This window comes from Mesoplodon bidens (assembly GCF_964165515.1).
Source record: "Mesoplodon bidens genome assembly, chromosome: 14".
NCBI classification, from domain to species: domain Eukaryota; kingdom Metazoa; phylum Chordata; class Mammalia; order Artiodactyla; family Ziphiidae; genus Mesoplodon; species Mesoplodon bidens.
In genome coordinates, this window is record NC_138170.1 from 13522931 (window position 1) to 13541709 (window position 18779).

The 18779-nt window shown below is 41.2% G+C and overlaps 1 protein-coding gene across 1 annotated transcript in view; it reads right to left on the minus strand.

Annotated features, from left to right (window-relative positions):
* Positions 1–18779, minus strand: part of ACOXL (acyl-CoA oxidase like) — a gene marked incomplete at its 3' end in the record, with an annotated part of 353946 nt that overhangs the window by 25725 nt on the left and 309442 nt on the right. The window contains 1 exon segment of the mRNA XM_081254598.1: positions 6916–7017. Within this exon segment, the coding sequence (XP_081110724.1) occupies positions 6916–7017 (102 nt within the window).

Below are 18779 nucleotides of genomic sequence, written 5' to 3' on the forward strand. Positions count from 1 at the left end.
GCTGTTTTAGACTTGAGCAAATACAGCAGAAGAGCCAAGATCACTTGCCATCCATGGGCTCCCCCTGGCCTCCCTGCTGCAGCTGGGTCTCCCGGCAGTTCTCACTCAGGGAGGAAAAGGATTCCTTTCACTGGGGCAGCGTAAGACTATTAGGGGCTGGGCCCACCCTGTGTCCACTTGCTGGTGAGGGTACAAAACGGGACTTGGGCTGGTGCTGGTGAATCTGAGCTTCACCCTAACACACCAACATGAAAACGGCCAGTCTAGAGGCATGGGAGAAGGACTCAGATGGAAAAAGGTGCCAGTCACCTGCTGCTCCAACAGAAACAGTGCTCTCTGGAAGGAACTGGCCAGTCACGACTCAATCCGGACATCAAGGCAACATCTGGGTGAAGGAGTAACAGCTGTGGGTATAATGTGATCAAATATTGTGGAGGTGGCGTGATTGCTTGGCCATGGTCATGATCAGTATTTATTTTCTCCCTTCCTGAGCGAGTGTCTGGTTTTTAACACGGTTACTCTTACAGGCAGCCTCCCGTGCCCTCTGGGAGGTGGAGAGGAGTGGCCCTCCGTGCTGCTGTGCTGGGTTACACAGCCCTCCCTCACTTCCCTGCAGGTCCTTTAAAACCCGCATTCTCACATGGTTCCAAGATTTGGGCTCAGGGCAGGAAACAGAACCTGATTCAACATTTTACTAAGTATTATTTTCACCACGCTGAATAGGGTCTTTTTTGACCTGCAACCATGGCTGGTCCGTGGTTCTCTTGATCCACATAGACTGAAGAACTTCCTCCCCTGTGGATTTCCTAGTGTGAGTTCACCACACATCTACATGTACTTGCTTCTCTGTATGTCACCAAGAGTCACTGTTCCAATACCAGTGGGCACTGACAGAGCCGGGCAGCTGTGCCAGGGAGTTCAGGGAGCAAACACTCCAATGAGAAAAATGAGCCAGCCCTAAAACTTAGTTGACTTTGGGGCTCCCCTGGTGGCGCAGTGGTTAAGAATCTGCCTGCCAAGGCAGGGGACACGGGTTGGGGCCCTGGTCTGGGAAGATCCCACATGCCGCGGAGCAACTAAGCCCATGAGCCACAACTACTGAGCCCTCGTGACACAACTACTGAAGCCTGAGCAACTAGAGCCCACGCTCCACAACAAGAGGAGCCCCCGCAATGAGAAGCCTGTGTGCCGCAACAAAGAGTAGCCCCCACTCACTGCAACTACAGAAAGCCTGCACGCAGCAATGAAGACCCAATGCAGCCAAAAATAAAAAATAAATAAAATAAATAAAATTTTTTAAAAAGAACCTTAGTTGACTTTAAGGGCTGGTATAAAATAAGGTAGAGGACTGAGGGACAAATATTCATCTCCATTAAAATACATCATTTTAAAAAGCTGAAGTTTTCGTTTGGTTTTGTGTTATTTTAAGCAACGTGAAGTTGGTTTTAGTGGAGATACGCAATTGGTAACTTAGGTTATTTTGAAAGATTTTCCTCCTTAAAATGAGCCTCAGCTGATAGTTCCTCCTTAATGCTGATAATTATCTAAAGCAAAACAAACATCTAGGTCAATGATGACTGAAACAGGATAATTCCTGGACACTAAATTTTCCAAGAACAAAGCACACAATTGTTCTATACACACCCCTGCAAAAGTTCTTAATGGAAAGGGCACAGAGACCTTTTACTTGGGGGCCTTGTTATGATGGAGCCCCAGGGGCACCACCACGAGACTGCCTTTGAGCCAAGGTCTCACAATGAGGGCACAAAGGTGGAGCTACCCCATCCTACAGTTCAGGTCTGGGGTCACTAGAACAGCAGGGAACCTGAGTCCAGAAGTACCTTTCCCTCTCACTACATCAGCTGCAAGTCAGCCTCAGATTCCCCGTCCCTAAAGTAGATTAGCAGCTATTCACACTAACGGGTGCTTGTGGGGATTACACAGGATCATGAATGTGGACCAGCTCTGTCAGTACTGAAGCTCCAGACAAAAGCAAGCACTTAGTTATCACAGCCAGGAAGGGCTTGGGAGATGCGCTTGCGTTTTAAAAGAAAACAAAACCCTGTCCAAACCCCCATCTCTCATGAGCATCAGTCGGACCAGTGGGCACTTGGGCTGCTTCTGGAGTATGTGGATGGATCTTACCCACTCTGGGACATCAGGCAGGCCTTTCTGAAGCTTTTGAACTCAGGTCTTTTAAGTGCTCTGTGGTGCCCATGTGGACAAGTAGGGCTACAAACAGGTGATGCTGCATGCTTAGTCCACCTCCGTTTAGGATTAGAAGTTCTGGATTCTATGATCAGATGGAATCTTGGGCAGCTGTTTAACTTCTCTGTTTCTTAGTTTTATTCATTTACTGCATGGGGATTATATCAGCCTTACTTACCTAGAAGATCTTTATGAGAATGCAATGAGATTTTTTTTAAAAGAATAAATCTATGCATTATGAAGTATCATTAGACTGGAGCTTCAGCATAACTCCTGGGTACTCTGAAAAGTTTTATTATTTAGAAGCAGCCCAGGCTGATTGCTATTCCCTGATGCTGACTTCGTTTTAAAAGAAACTTTTTATTTTAGAATATATATATATATATATACACACACATATATGTATATATATATTTTGGCCAAGCCCCACGTGGCTTGCAGGATCTTAGTTCCCCAAACAGGGGTCGAACCTGGGCCCACGGCAGTGAAAGCACCAAGTCCAAACCACTGGACCACCAGGGAATTCCCTTAGAATATATTTAGATTTACAGAAAAGTTCCAACAGAGAGTTCCCATATGCCCTTCACCCAGTTTCCCCTAATGTTGACGTCTTACATAACTATGGCCCATTGTCAGAACTAAGAAGCCAGTATTAGTACATTAAGGTGCATGTGTCTTTTTGAATTATGGTTTTCTCAGGGTATATGCACAGTAGTGGGATTGCTGGGTCATATGGTAGTTCTATTTGTAGTTTTTAAAGGGACCTCCATACTGTTCTCCATAGTGGCTGTATCCATTTACATTCCCACCAACAGTGCAGGAGGGTTCCCTTTTCTCCACACTCTCTCCAGCATTTATTGTTTGTAGATTTGTTGATGATGGCCCTTCTGACCAGTGTGAGGTGATACCTTATGGTAGTTTTGATTTGCATTTCTCTAATAAGTAGTGATGTTGAGCATCTTTTCATGTGCCTCTTGGCCATCTGTATGTCTTCTTTGGAGAAAAGTGTATTTAGGTCTTCCACCCATTTTCTGATTGGGTTGTTTGTTTTTCTGATATTGAGTTGCATGAGCTGTTTGTATATTTTGGAGGTTAATCCCTTGTCTGTTTCTTCATTTGCAAATATTTTCTCCCATTCTGAGGGTTGTCTTTTCATCTTGTTTATGGTTTCCTTTGCTGTGCAAAAGCCTTTAAGTTTCATTAGGTCCCATTTGTTTATTTTTGTTTTTATTTTCCTTACTCTAGGAGGTGGGTCATTTGCAGCACTATTTACAATAGCCAGGTCATGGAAGCAACCTAAATGCCCATCGACAGATGAATGGATAAAGAAGATGTGGTACATATATACAATGGAATATTACTCAGCCATAAAAAGGAATGGAATTGGATCATTTGTAGAGATGCGGATGGACCCAGAGACTGTCATACAGAGTGAAGTAAGTCAGAAAGAGAAAAACAAATATCATATATTAACGCATATATGTGGAATCTAGAAAAATGGTACAGATGAACCTGCTTGCGAGGCAGAAATAGAGACACAGATATAGAGCACAAACGTATGTACACCAAGGGGGGAAAGTGGGGGAGAGATGAATTGGGAGATTGGGATTGACATATATACACTAATATGTATAAAATAGATAACTAATGAGAACCTGCTATATAGCATAGGGAACTCTACTTAATGCTCTGTGGTGACCTAAATGGGAAGGAAATCTAAAACAGAGGGGATGTATGTATACATACAGCTGATTCACTTTCAGAAACTAACACAATATTGTAAAGCAACTATACCCCAATAAAAAAATAAAGATAAAAACAATAAAATATACTAAGATTAAAAAAATATTAGTATATTAATGTTAACAAATATAGACTTTATTCAGGTATCACCAGTTTTTCTGCCAATGTCCTTTTTCTGTTCCAGGACTCCATCCAGGTACCACACTACATTCAGTCCTCATGTCTCCTTGGTTGCCTCTGCTTGATGATGGTTTCTCAGTACTTCCTTGTCTTTCATTGACTGACAGTTTGAGGTGTACCAGTCAGGTAATGTGTGGACCATCCCTCAATTTGGTTTTGTCTGACATGTTTTTTTCATGATTGGACTATGGGTTTTGGGGAAGAGTGAAGTACTCTTCTCATCACATCATATCAGAGGTCTATGTCATCAACATGACTTATTACTGGTGATATTAACCTTAATCACGTTGTTAAGATGGGATCTACCAGATTTCTCCACTGTAAGGTAACTTTTTTCCCTTTGCATACTCTATTCTTAAAAATAGAAGGAAGTCACTAAGTCCAGCTCACATTCAAGGGAAGGAAAATTGTTTCACTTCCTGAAGGGGGGAGTATCTACGTATCATTTGGAATTCTTCTTCAAGGAAGACTTGTCTCTTTGTTTATGTTCAATTTTATTTATTTTTTGGCCATCCCGCATGTGGGATCTTATTTCCCCGACCAGGGATCAAACCTGTGCCCTCCCCCCGACCCCCCGCTGCAGTGGAAGCGTGGAGTCCTAACCACTGGACCACCAGGGAATTCCCATGTGTTTAATTATTTTATACTTTGGGTTAAAATCCAATATGATGTTATCTATTTTGTTGCTCTAAGTGTTCCAGCTTTGGCCCCTGGGAGCTCTTTCAGTTATTTCCTTCCCACATCCCTTGGACATACCCCCATAACTGTGGGTCTTTCTATTTTTATTTCTGTTTTGAGCACTTTCTGACTTTCTGGCTCTAGAAGATGTTCCAGGTTCATCTTATATATTCATTGCCGCAGCCAGAATCAGCCATTTCTCCAAGGACCTTGGTTCCTATTTTGGAAAATTATATTAGAAACCAACAACTGGGCACTGAGTGTGCTTTTTGTTACTGGCTGATGCTGATTTCTAACCAAATAAAATAATTGAAAATATTTAGAGCCAGAGAGATATGGGGTTTTGCTACCTGTATTACTTTGGGCAAGTTACTATGTCGCATTGGATCTGTTTCCTCATCCACGTGTAAGAAAAATGAACATCACTCAAAGGGTTGTTGTGAGGTCAAGTGAGATAATATTGAAGGAACTTTCTCTTTCTGATATTAGAGAGCTAGGTTTTCTTTTTTTTTACACCTTTAAAGCATCAATGATCTGACAATACAGTAATGCAAAAAATTAAGGGAAAATGGGAACCGAGAGAAATAAACAAGTAAGAAAATTGCGTTTGCCATGAAGGCATTTGCCACTTCCAGCAAATCTGAATTTTCACTTTGACAGGCTGGAGCAGGAAGTGATGATAGTGAAAACTAGGGCCAGCACTAAGCAAGAAATTTAATAGACAGTAAGCTGGATGCCAAAGAGCTATAACCCTGGGGGAGGGTAAAGAAATGGCTGCCCTTATTCGAACTCTCTGAGTCTTCCAGAAAACCTCAAACCCTGAATTTGGTTTAGGGTGGGTCTCAAGCTGGGAGTCCCTTCAGATGTCTTGCAAGGGGAAGAAGATACCTTCAATTTGCCCTTCATATTCATCTTACAAATCATTTTCCAAGGACAGTGACTAGCACACATCCAGCACATCTTGCGCACTTAGCCCCAGCGGACGCCATGTGGAGCCGAAGAACCATCTAGTGGAGCCCTGTCTAGACTGCAGAATCATGAGAAACGAGAAATGGTGGTTGTTTTAAGCCACTAAGTGTTGGGGGTTTTTGCTACATAGCAATAGATAACTGAAGTATTTTTATACATGCTTTTTGTCATAATTGCTGCCTCCTAAGAAGGAAAAGGATTCCTCAAGCTTCTTCCGAGCCCATTAGAGTCTTGCTCCGGCAGGCTTCACCAGGTTTGTCTATCACTTAAGACTTCAACCAAACTGGTCTTTTCACTGTTTCTTAACATGTCTGTCCTAAGGACTCCCATTTCCTTGATTTTGCTCACTTCACCAACCCCATCTGAAGGCTCACCTGCATTTCCCCCTCCTCTGTTGAACCACCACCTCCACTTTCAATTTTCCCCTCTTCCAGGTCTAGCAAAGAACGCCATTAACTACAAAGTGACCTCTGTCCTCCGAACTTGTGGCCAAGTTCATTGAAAAGGTCCACTCCCTCGTGTTGTTATTTGTGTTATTTGAAGGCAGTTTCGTGTCCCCAGCTATAATGAGCTCCCTTGAATGCAGAGACTGAGGATATACCTGTCTGTGTTTCAGCATCTAACAGGGGGCCTGGAAGAGAGAGGGAACCCAGAAAATGTGTTGTATAGATGATTATGCTGTTTGATAGTCTTTTTCTAAAGCAGCATTATGGTGATGATTCACTGGCTGTACCTTCATTTTCAGGTGCTCTGTGGCTGTCACACTGAATTCCCATTGCAACCACTGACAAAAATACCACCAGGTCTTTTTTCTAAATATAAAGAATGAGTTAATAGGCTTTCGTAAGAAGGAAGAAAATGAAAATCACTTCATACCTCTTTTTTTTTTTTTTTTGCCAGCACTTTTGATTTCTTCCTCTCCTTTACATGTGAGAAGTTCATACATGGTGAATCACTTCCCTGTCACTTAAACTCTGAAGTGTAATATGATCACGGTAGGCAATGAAAACATGTATGTGAAGTCTCAGAGGCACAAAAATTCGTGAGTGGAAACAGATAAAAGATTGGCAGGACTGTTTTCTAAGAAAGCAAAGAGCTGAGCACGAGGGGTTTCTTCTGCACCCCAGGGATTCTTACCTGACGCCTAATCTTCATGCTGCCCAGGGGAGTGAAATATTTATGTTCTAGATACCAGGCTCGCTCCTGGAACACCAGTTTGGTTCCACATAGCAGACAAAACTAAAGGGTGGGGGAAGAGGAGAGAAATGGAAAAATATGTTAGAAAACGCAGAATCTAAGGAGGCGAATGAGAAATAGTGTAATATTACATTTCATAAAATCATAAAAGTTAATACATACTTAACATAAATGGTCATATTTTGTTTTTTTTAATTTTTATTTTATATTGGAGTATAGTTGATTAACAATGATGTGTTCGTTACAGGTGTACAGCAGATTCAGTTATACCCATACAAGTTTCTGTTCTTTTTCAAATTCTTTTCCCATTTAGGTTATTACAAAATATTGAGCCAAGGTCTCTGTGCTATACAGTAGGTCTTTGTTGGTTATCTATTTTAAATATAGTAGGGTGTACATGTCAATCTCAAACTCCCAATCTATCCCTCCCCACCCTTTCCCCCTGGTAACCATAAGTTTGTTCTCTAAGTCTGAAAATGGTCACATTTTGGACATGCAGTATGTGATTTATATTTTGAAACTACTCTATGGAGAAATTTAAAGCATATATAAAATTAGAAAAAATAGCATAACCAACTTCCATGTCTCCATTCCCCCAGTTCAACAAATATTAACTCACAGCCAGTCTTGCTTCGTCTACAATCTCATCTAATTCTTCCCCACCCGAGGTTACTTAGAATCAAAGTCCACTCATAATATATTTTTTTAAAATAAATGTAATATTTCTGTTTGCTTTCTTTCTCGATTCATGAAAGAATATTCTAAATGCACATTCTGAATAATATCATCTTGATATTTTCCATTGAGCATGGTTTGATTAGACTTTCATAAAAGTAGCATTCCTCATTTTCATTTTGTTTCAATACGTTTTTCCTATCACATTTCTGAAACCGACACGCAGACCTCCATCATGACATCAGTGGCATCCAGCAATAATAGATGAGTTTTCCTGTATCAACAAGTAACTTTTAAGTTAACTATTCTTTAGCATTTCATATTTAATAATTCCAAAATTATACAAACATAGAAATAATAGTATAAGGTACCTCCATGTCTATATCATCCAGCTTTAATAGCTATCAACTCACAGCCAATCTTGTTTTATCTCTACTCCCACCTGTTCCCCCCTTTCCATATTATTGTGAGGCAAAGTTCAATTGTTATCTTCTCTAGGTTTGGAGGGAAGAGAGCTATGTCGATCCTGGAAGAGAAAGCTATGTTGACAGGGTCCCCTTAGAGGAGCTGTGACCTTCAGCCAAGGAACACAGAAACCCCAAGGTGATCGCACAAGAAGGCAGGCAGGGGGCAGGGATATCCCAACCTCCTTCTCTTCCCCATCTCCAGTCTCTAGCTGGGGCTTCCTGTTCTCAGAACCTAACTGGATTCAGAGGGCAAGGATTCCTCTGATGCAAGTTACGTAGATCAATTTCCTGGGCCCAGAGCAGGGTGGAGAAGGGTGGAGAGTAGAGATGGAAAAGCAGAGGGAGGATGTCTGGCAAAATCCCATCTCTAACACCCCCGACAGGTGGTCATCCAGCCTTAGTCCAGTCCTATCTCAAGTTCAAGTTCACTTGGTCCCACACAGCCCCGACTGCGGACACCATTCCCACGTTCCATCCCAGCGGGCCAGTGTCACACTGCGCTGCCTACGTCTGCTCTGTCCTTCTGTCGACCCCTGACTTCTCCTCCTGTTGACAGTCTGTGGCTCTTGTGTATCTGATGCTCAGGGCCACTTTTCTGGCTTTGAACTTTTTCTTTTCTCCTTGAACACAGCTCGGACTCTCCTTTGACTACCCTCTTTTCTTGTCCTGGGAAACAGGTGGTCTGGTTCTTGGTGGCAACCAGAACACCACCTGGAGGTCCAGATACCATCAGCCCAGCCTCAGGTCCTCAAACGGAACCTGAATGTGTTTCCTTTGAGGTTTCAGAGATGGGAGCTCAGTGCACTAAGAGGCATCCAGTTCTCCAATCCACTGTTGGAAGAACCATTGCATACTGAACCACTTGTCTATGTGGAATATGAATTTATGGATTGTTAACTCTGTCGGAAAGGGATCTTGTCCTGCTCATCTCTGTATGCTTAGGGTCTGGGGAAAAAGCTGATACACTGTAAGAGATTGGCTGACATCCAATTTCCTGTATACCTCATAGTTATTAATCCTGTAACTTTTGCTGCCTAAGGAGCAAAGCAGGAGTGTATGAACGTATCCAGATAACAACCCTTAACAAGTTAAAGATAAGTTTCACATCTCTGCTTAGGCGTTCTTTCTTCAGAGGATCAGGCTTCACAGACTGCCATTTTCTCATAATGCAGCTTCCAGGTCTTGTGCCACTTTGGACCTGGTGGCCTCTTCTAAATGTTTCATTCTCTCCTTCAAGGTGTCTCACGGGACTGAACACAGTGTCCAGATGTTTTCTCATCACTGTAGCGTCAGTAGCACCATCGCTGTCCTGGTTTGGGACTCTATACTTTTACAAGCAAAGTAAGATGGAATTTGCTTTTATGAGAGTCACGTGTTTGTTTGTTTGTTTGTTTGCGGTACGCAGGCCTTTCCCGTTGTGGAGCACAGGCTCCGGACGCACAGGCTCAGCGGCCATGGCTCACTGGTCCAGCCGCTCCGCGGCACGTGGGATCTTCCCGGACCGGGGCACGAACCCGTGTCCCCTGCATCGGCAGGCGGACTCTCAACGACTGCACCACCAGGGAAGCCCCAGTCACATGTTTCTTGAAGAAATGAGTGAAAGAATATCATTCAATTTGGCTTACATCAAATGTTTGCTCATTTAACACTCCAACTATGCCTTTTCTCCTATGAACCGTTTTCAACCAACCCATACAGACACATACACATCCCTAAAGGGATGATTTTAAATTTATTCTCTTAAAGTATCATCTTGTTGATATGACTTACCTCAAGTCCCCAAAATCTCTATGAATATTGATTCAATCACCTCATGTGTTTATGTCATTTACAGATTTGTCAGGTCCATCTTTGTCTTTATATCATAGAACTCAACTGATAGATCTGTATCTTTTCAAACAAGTATTTGAGAATCTATTTAATAGACTCTCATCTAACTCATATTTCCCTAGCTTGTACATAAGGATAGCCTAAGAGTCTGGAAAGTGCTGTGCAAAATCAAGATACATCGGGCTTCCCTGGTGGCGCAGTGGTTGAGGGTCCGCCTGCCGATGCAGGGACGCGGGTTCGTGCCCTGGTCTGGTAGGATTCCGCATGCCGTGGAGCGGCTGGGCCTGTGAGCCACGGCCACTGGGCCTGCGCGTCCGGAGCCTGTGCTCCACAACGGGAGAGGCCACAACAGTGAGAGGCCCGCATACCGCAAAAAAAAAAAAGAAAAAAAAAATCAAGATACATCAACTTCCCCAGATTTTGTCTTCTAGCAACCTGATTAAGAAAGGAAATAAGGGGCTTCCCTGGTGGCGCAGTGGTTGAGAGTCCGCCTGCCGACGCAGGGGAGGCAGGTTCGTGCCCCCGGTCTGGGAAGATCCCACATGCCACAGAGCGGCTGGGCCTGTGAGCCGTGGCCTCTGAGCCTGCGCGTCCGGAGCCTGTGCTCCGCAACGGGAGAGGCCACTACAGTGAGAGGTCCGCGTACCACAAAAAAAAAAAAAAAAAAAGAAAGGAAATAAGGTTAGTTTAGCAAGGCTTAGCCACAGTGAACACAGACACGCTCCTAGTGACCATCTTTTTCTAATCACTCATACACTACCTTGAATAGCCTTTTCTAGCATTTTAACTTGGATTTATAAATTCTGTAGTTTCCCCAATCTATTTTTTCTTTTTTCTTTTTTTTTTAACGTGGACATTTGCTCATTTACAGTTTCCTGACATCTCTTTTGTCCTCCTTGGTTTCAAATGTCTTACAACTGTGTCCTTCCCAATTCAGAGAGAAGATGGGGACATTCTAGGAGACAAGTATGTCTGCTTTCTGTTTGCATTTATTAACATCAAAGCTTTCTTCCCCAGACCAGGTGTCTGTCTCTTCAAACTCTGAGCGTAGCTAAAAATAGCCTTTTAAATCTTCATCAGATTATTTGTCAAGCCTCACATTATGGTGGGATTTGACCATCCTGACATTTACTAAATGCTACCCTTTTGTCTTTATCCCTGGACAAGCGTCTCCCCCCCTCACCATGCTTCTCATTTATATAGCTTCCTTAGACTTATGGCCATCAGAGAGTCCTCTCTACAATTATCTTGGTTTCTTTAAATGTGTCCCAAATTACACCTTTTTTTGGTATCTATTGAATTGTCAGAGTAATATTTTACTGTTTTTCTTACTCTCAAGCCCATGTGCCCCTATGAAAGCTCTGCCCATAGAATCATAATAACCAATGTTTTTTAATCACCTACTATGTGCCAGGCACTGCAAGGTATTTTACATTCACCTCATTTAGTTTTCACAATAATCCTGAATGTAGCCATAACTCCTGGACAGAGTAAATGGAGAAGCTATTTGAGGAACTGAAAAATAAATAATAATTGATATATAAGGATATATATATGGTACTTACACAATTCTACACGTGTTGAAATTCATAGAACTACACAGCCCTAAACAAGGTCGTTTTGCTGTATAATAATTTAAATATATCATCTTTTATGTCCAGATCTCTTTCTCTTTGTTATGGCAAACCCCAAGCTGAAATGGCTATATTCTCTAATGGTTCCCTGTACTGAAATTTTGTCCAAGGACCCCTGCCTGATCTCTTCCCTTTGAAAGTCACCCCTTCCTTTCCTGGGTTCTCACAGCAGTGTGTTTTTCCTTATTACACATTCTGCCTGTTGGTGTAATTATTTGCCCATGTGACTTTCTCCCTGACCACAATGTGATCAGGAAGGCAGGAACTGTGGCTCATGCATCTTGGAATTTCTGCAGTGCCTAGACCAGTGTCAGGCCTTGGTGTGTGCCTTTGTAGAACTGAGACGCTTGGTTCCCAGGAGCATAGCTCACTGGGACCAACAACAGAAAGAAGGGAGGTTGCCTGCAATGTATGCCAAGTAGGCAGCCTGTATCCATGGCCTGAACCGCATAAGAAGCAAGGAGATGAAGCAAAAGGACTGAGTTGGACCTCTAGTGTCAGAGAAGATGAACAAAGCTTATTAATGCATGGTAATACCAGCGTGATTTCAGAACAGTTTCCCCCAGCAACAACCTAGTTCTCTCACTGTGATGAAGGGCTCTGCTTTCTGCCTCAGACTTTAGCCACTTGGGATCTGCATTACTGCCTTGTCAAATTGATGGGCAGTGGTACTGTCTCTTAGTTAAGGAATTTCTGCCAGCCTTAGCAAAAAATATCAGTTGTGCAATTTCTAAGGGCATTCCTTGCAATAGAAAAGTGATTAAAAATTGGACCAGACTGGAACAATGCCCATCTTGAATCCGTATAGTTCACCTGCCCAGTCTCCTCCACGCCATCAGCTCCAGGTGTGAGCTCATCAGCTTCCACAGGTGAGGAAGCCTTATTTATATTACACTGGAAAAAGGTTGAGGAGGGGGTAATCAGTTCAGAAAAGCACAGCTTTGATCACCCAAGGAAGCTGTTCAGATCAAAGTCTCTTTTTCTTCTAAACTGCCTGAAGATGTTAATTTAATTTTTTTTTAATCCAAACTGCTCGATATTTCTTGTGTCTTAAAAGCCTCTCTTCTTGAGAAAGGTGACAAGCAGTGGCAGCTGGATTCTGGTAGAGCCCAGAGTGCTCTAGCAGAGGAGGGTTAAGGATAAAGGTGATCTTTTCTTTCCGAGTCTCTGGACACTGAAGAGCCTGGGATGGCTCTCTGTCCATCACCAGTTTCAGCAGAGAAACCACTTTAGTAAAGTGATGGTGGGCCATGGGCTGGTATCACAGTGGATCAAAGGCAGAGCGTCTGCTAGGGTTAGGCGTGAGAGAGCCAGCCAGACCCAAAGCACATTCTATTTTATGCCTCGTTGGAGAAGCCTAGCCATACCTCTATCTTTGCCTTTGCAGATGCCAGAAGGGAAATCTCTAGAGAAGGTAACCCTGAGAAGTCATTTTGCCAGCATGCTGCGTGTGCTTGGGCAGAGGGGAGGCTGGAGCTCTGCTGCTTCTCAACCCAAAGGGTAGACGGATACTTGGGGGTCACACAGCTGGCTGCAGAATCCAAGCTTTCCTGTGATTGCCACACTCAGGCAAACCAACTCTCTACTACTTTGCAGTGTTGCAGTGCACTGTCCGTTACATGGCCAGTGGGGATGGGAAAATTCATAAAGTACAGCTTTGCAGGCAGAGAGGAAGATATTCCCTCTGAGACTTCTTACACAATCCACTACATAGACTGGCTCAGAACCATACTCCTACAGCCCTCCCTTGGTATCTGTAGGGGGGGTGGTTCCAGGACCCCCAGAGGATACCAAAATCCACAGATGCTCAAGTCTCTTATATACAATTGAGTAGTACCTGCATAAAACCTATGCACATCCTCCCATATACTTTAAATCATGTCTAGATTACTTATAATACCTAATATAATGTAAATGTTATGCAGCAATAAATAGTTGTAAATATAAGGTAAATGCTACGTAAATCATTGCCAGCGTGCAGCAAATTCAAGTTTTGCTTTTTGCAACTTTCTGGATTTTCTTTCTGAATATTTTTGAGCTGTGATTGATTGAATCTGTGGATGTGGAATCTGTGGGTATGGAGGGCCAACTGTACTTTATGTAGACAGTCTGGGCAAAAGCATTCAGCCAGGTTCTTCTCTCTGATTTGTTTTAACCCAGAATTGATCCCACTCCCAGTTCCTCATCTGTCATTGGCTGTAGAACCATCACCACCATTCACATCCAGAACTTTTTTCATCTTGCAAAACTGAAATTCTGAATCCATTAAATAATAGCTTCTCATTCTCCCTTTTCCTTGGTCCCTGGAAAGGGACCATTCTACTTGTCTCTCTGAATATGACTACTCTAGGTATCTCATATAAATGGATCCATACAGTATATGTCCTTTTGTGACTAGTTTATTTCACTTAGCGTGATGTATTCAAGGCTCCTCCATGTAGTAGCCTGGGTCAGAATTTCCTTCCCTTTTTAAGGCTGAATAATATTCTACTGCATGTATATACCATATTTTTTGTTTATTCATTCACCCATCAATGGACACTTGGGTTGCTTCCACATTTTGACTGTTGTGATTAGTGCTGCTATGAACATGAGTGTACTATTACCCATTCAAGCCACTGTTTTCAATGCTTTGGATATATGCTCAGAAGTGAAATTGCTGGATCATATGGTAATTCTATGGTTAATATTTTGAGGAATTGCCGTACTATTTACCATAGCGGCTGCTCCATTTTGCATTCTCACCAACAGGGCACAAGGGTTCCAATTTCCCCACATCCTTGCCAACACTTGTTATTTTGGTTTTTGTCGTTGTTGTTTTGATAGCAGCTATGCTAATGGGTGTGAAGTACTATCTCATTGTGGTATTGATTTGTATTTCCCTAATGATTAGTGAGGTTGAGCATCTTTTCATACGCTTATAGTCCATCTGTAGATCTTTGGAGAAATGTTTATTCAAGCACTTTGCCCATTTTTAACCTGGTTGTTTGGATTTTTGTTGTTAAATTTTGAGTTCTCTATATAGAGATTCTGGATATTGGTCTTTTATCTGTATGTGATTTGTAAATATTTTCTTGCTTTTTTACTGTGTTGATAGTGTCATTTGATGCACAAAAGTTTTAAATTTTAATGAATTTCAACATGTATAGTTTTTTTTTTGTTGTTTATACCTTTGACGTCATATCCAAGAAATATTGCAAATCCAATGTGATGAGGCTTTTCTCCTGTTTTCTTCTGAGAGTTTTATAGTTTTAGCTCTGACATTTAAGTCTTTGGTCTATTTTGAGTTAATTTCTGTATATCATGTTAGATAACAGTTCAATTTCATTCTTTTGCATGTGGATATCTAGTTTCCCCTGTACCATTTGTTGAAAAGACTATCGTTTTCCCATTGAATGATCTTGGTACTCTCGTCAAAAATCATTTGACCAAATATGCAAGGGTGTATTTCTACATTGGTCTATATGTCTGTCTTTATGTCAGTACCACCCCATTTTGATTGCTGTAGACTTGTAAATGTTCAAATCAGGAAGTGTGAGACCTCTGACTTTTTTCTTCTTTTTCAAAATGGTTTTGGCTATTCAGGGTCCCTTGTGATGCCATATGAATTTTAGAATGAGTTTTTCTATTTCTGCAAAACAAGTCATGCAATTTTGATAGATTGCACTGAGTCTGTAGATAGCTTTAGGTAATACTGACATCTTAAAAATATTAAGTCTTTCAATCCATGAACACAGGATTTCTTTCCATTTATATCTTCCTTAATTTCTTGCAGCAACATTCTTGCTGAAAGTTTTTCACCTCCTTTGTTAATTCCTAAGTATTTAATTATTTTTGATGCTATTATAAATTGAATTGCTTTCTTCATTTCCTTTTTGGATTGTTTACTGTTGATGTATAGAAATGCAACTGATATCTGCATGTTGATTTTTGTATCCTGCAACTTTGCTGAATTGTTCATTCTAACAGTGTGTGTATGTGTGATGTTTGTGTAATCTTTAGGGTTTTCTACATATAAGATCATATCATCTGTGCATAGAGACAGTTTTACTTCTTCCTTTCCAATTTGGATGCCTTTTATTTCTTTTTCTTGTTGAATTACTCTGGCTAGGACTTCCAGTATTGTGTTGAATAGAAGTGGTGAAAGCAGACATCTTTGTCTTGCTCCTGACAAAGGAAAAGCTTTCAGTTTTTCACCATTGAGTATAATGTTGTGAGTTTTTTCATATATGACTTTATAATATTGACATAGTTTCCAGAGTGTTTTTATCATGAAAGGATGCTGAATTTTCTCAAATGCTTCTAATGCATCAATTGAGACGATCATGTTTTTTTTTTCTTCATTCTGTTAATGTGATATATTACATAGATAATTCTTTTGTTTGTTGAACCATCCTTGTATTCCAGGAATAAATCCCACTTGGCCATAGTGTATAATCCTTTTAATATGCTGCTCCTCTCAGCCTCTAGTATTCTGTTGAGGATCAGCATTTTGTAGTTTTAAGCATACAAATCCTATCTATTGTTAGATGTATACCCAAGTACTTATTTTTCTGAGAAATTGTACATGATATTGAGTTTAAAAAATTTTTCCTGTCCAAGTGTTCATTGCTAATATATAGAAATTCAATGAATTTTTGCATGTTGATCTTATATCCTGTGACCTTGCTAAACTCATTTCTTAGTTCTAGGATGTTTGTTTGTTTTGTAGATTTCTTGGGATTTTCTAAATAGACAATGATGTCATATATAAATAGGAACTGTTTTATTTCTTCCTTTCTGATATGAAAGAATATGCTTTTTATTTCCATTTCTTGCCTTATTTCACTAGTTAGAACTTTTAATAATATATTGAATAAGAATGGTGAGACCAAACATCATTGCTTTATTCCTGATGTTAGGGGGAAAGCATTCCTTGTTTCACTGATATGTATGTTGTTAGCTATAGTAGGGGCCCCCAACCCCCTGTACCGGTCCATGGCCCGTTAGGAACCAGGCTGTGCAGTAGGAAGTGAGCAGCGGGCGAAAAATTGGAGCTTCATCTGTATTTTCAGCAGCTCCCCATCGCGCGCATTACGGCCTGAGCTCCGCCTCCTGTCAGATCAGTGACGGCTTTATATTCTCATAAGAGCATGAACCCTACTGTGAACTGCGCATGCGAGGGACCTAGGTTGCGCCCTCCTTATGAGAATCTAATGCCTGGTGATCTGAGGTGGAGCTGAGGTGCTGATGCTAGCGCTGGGGAGCGGCTGCAAATACAGATTATCCTTAGCAGAGAGGTTTGACTGTGCAGAGACCATAATAAATCGCTTGCAGACACGTATCAAAACGCTATCAGTGGGGGCTTCCCTGGTGGCGCAGTGGTTAAGAATCCGCCTGCCAATGCAGGGGACACGGGTTCAAGCCCTGGTCCAGGAAGATCCTACAAGCAATGGAGCAACTAAGCCCATGCACCACAACTACTGAGCCTGCGCTCTGCAGTCCACGTGCTGCAGCTATTGAAGCCCCTCTTGCCTAGAGCCCATGCTCCACAACAAAAGAACCCACCGCAATGAGAAGCCCATGCCCTGCCACAAAGAGTAGTCCCCGCTCGCCACAACTAGAGAAAGCCCATGCGCAGCAGTGAAGACCCCATGCAGCCAAAAATAAATAAAATAAATAAATAAATTTATATTAAAAAGAAACCCTATCAGTGAGTGGCAAGTGACAATTAAGCTGCATCTTACAGAGTAGATGGGACATAAGCAACACACTTTGGGTGTCACTGTCTCCCATCACCCCCAGATGGGACCATCTAGTTGCAGGAAAACAAGCTCAGGGCTCCCACTGATTCTACATTATGGTGAGTTGTATAATTATTTTATTATATATTACAATGTAATAATAATAGAAATAAAGTGCACAATAAATGTAATGTGCTTGAATCATCCTTAAACCATCCCTCCCCCCACTGGCCCTGGTCTCTGGAAAAACTGTCTTCCACAAAACCGGTCCCTGGTGTCAAAAAGTTTGGGGACCACTGAGCTATAGGATTTTTGTAGATGCTCTTTACCAAGTTGAGGAGGTTTCACTCTCTTCCCGTTTGTCTGAGGGTTATCACAAATGGGTGTTGCATTTTGTCAAATGCTTTTTCTGGTACCAATTGATATGATCATGTGAGTTTTTTTTGGCTTTTGCCTATTAATATGGATAACTAAATTGAATGATTTTAGGAAATTGAACCAGTCTTGCATCCTTGGAGCAAACCACACTTGGTCATGGTATATAATTTTTTTAATATATTGCTGAATTCTAGTTCCTAATATTTTGTTAGAAACTTTTGTGTCTATATTCATAAGGGATATGGGTCCATACTTTCCCTTTTTTGTTCTGTTTTTGTCTGGTGTGATATTAGGTCAACACTAGCTTCATAAAATGAATGTATTTCCTCCTCTTGCACTATCTGGAAGAGATTCTGTAGAATTATTAATTCTTATTTAAATGTTTAGTAGAACTCTCCAGTGAATTCTGGAGACTGGTGTTTTCTTTTTCTAGAATTTTAAATATAAATTCAATTTCCATAATAGTTATAGGGCTATTCAAACTGTCTATTTCATATTGAGTATGGTGATTTGTGTTTTTGAGGAATTGGTCCATTTCATCTAAGTTGTCCAATTCATGTGTGTAGAATTTTCTCAGTAATCCTTTATTATCATTTTGATGTCTGCAGGGTGTTTACTGATATCATCTATTTAATTCCTGATGTTAGTGATTTGTGTCTTTTCTTTGTTAGGCTTTTAAAGGGTTATCAACTTTGTGGATTTTTTTCAAAGATCCAACTCTTTGCCTCATTATTTTTCTCTATTTTTTTCCTGTTTTCAATTTCATTGATTCCTGCTCTTATCTTTATTATTTCTTTCCTTCTGCTGTCTTTGGGTTTATTTTGCTCTCAGTTTTTTAGGTTCTTGAGGTGGTAGCTTAGGTTATTGATTTGAGACTTTTCTTCTATTTCATGTAAGCTATAAGGTCCCCTCTCAGCACTATTTTAGCTGTGTTCCACAAATTTGATTATATTTTCACTTTCATCCAGTTCAATCCTGCTGTTGACTCCATCTACTGAGATTTTTATTTCAGTTATTGTATTTTTCAGTTCTAATATTTCTATCTGGTTGCTTGCATTTACTATTCCTTTGCTGAGACTATTTATTTGATGAGCCTT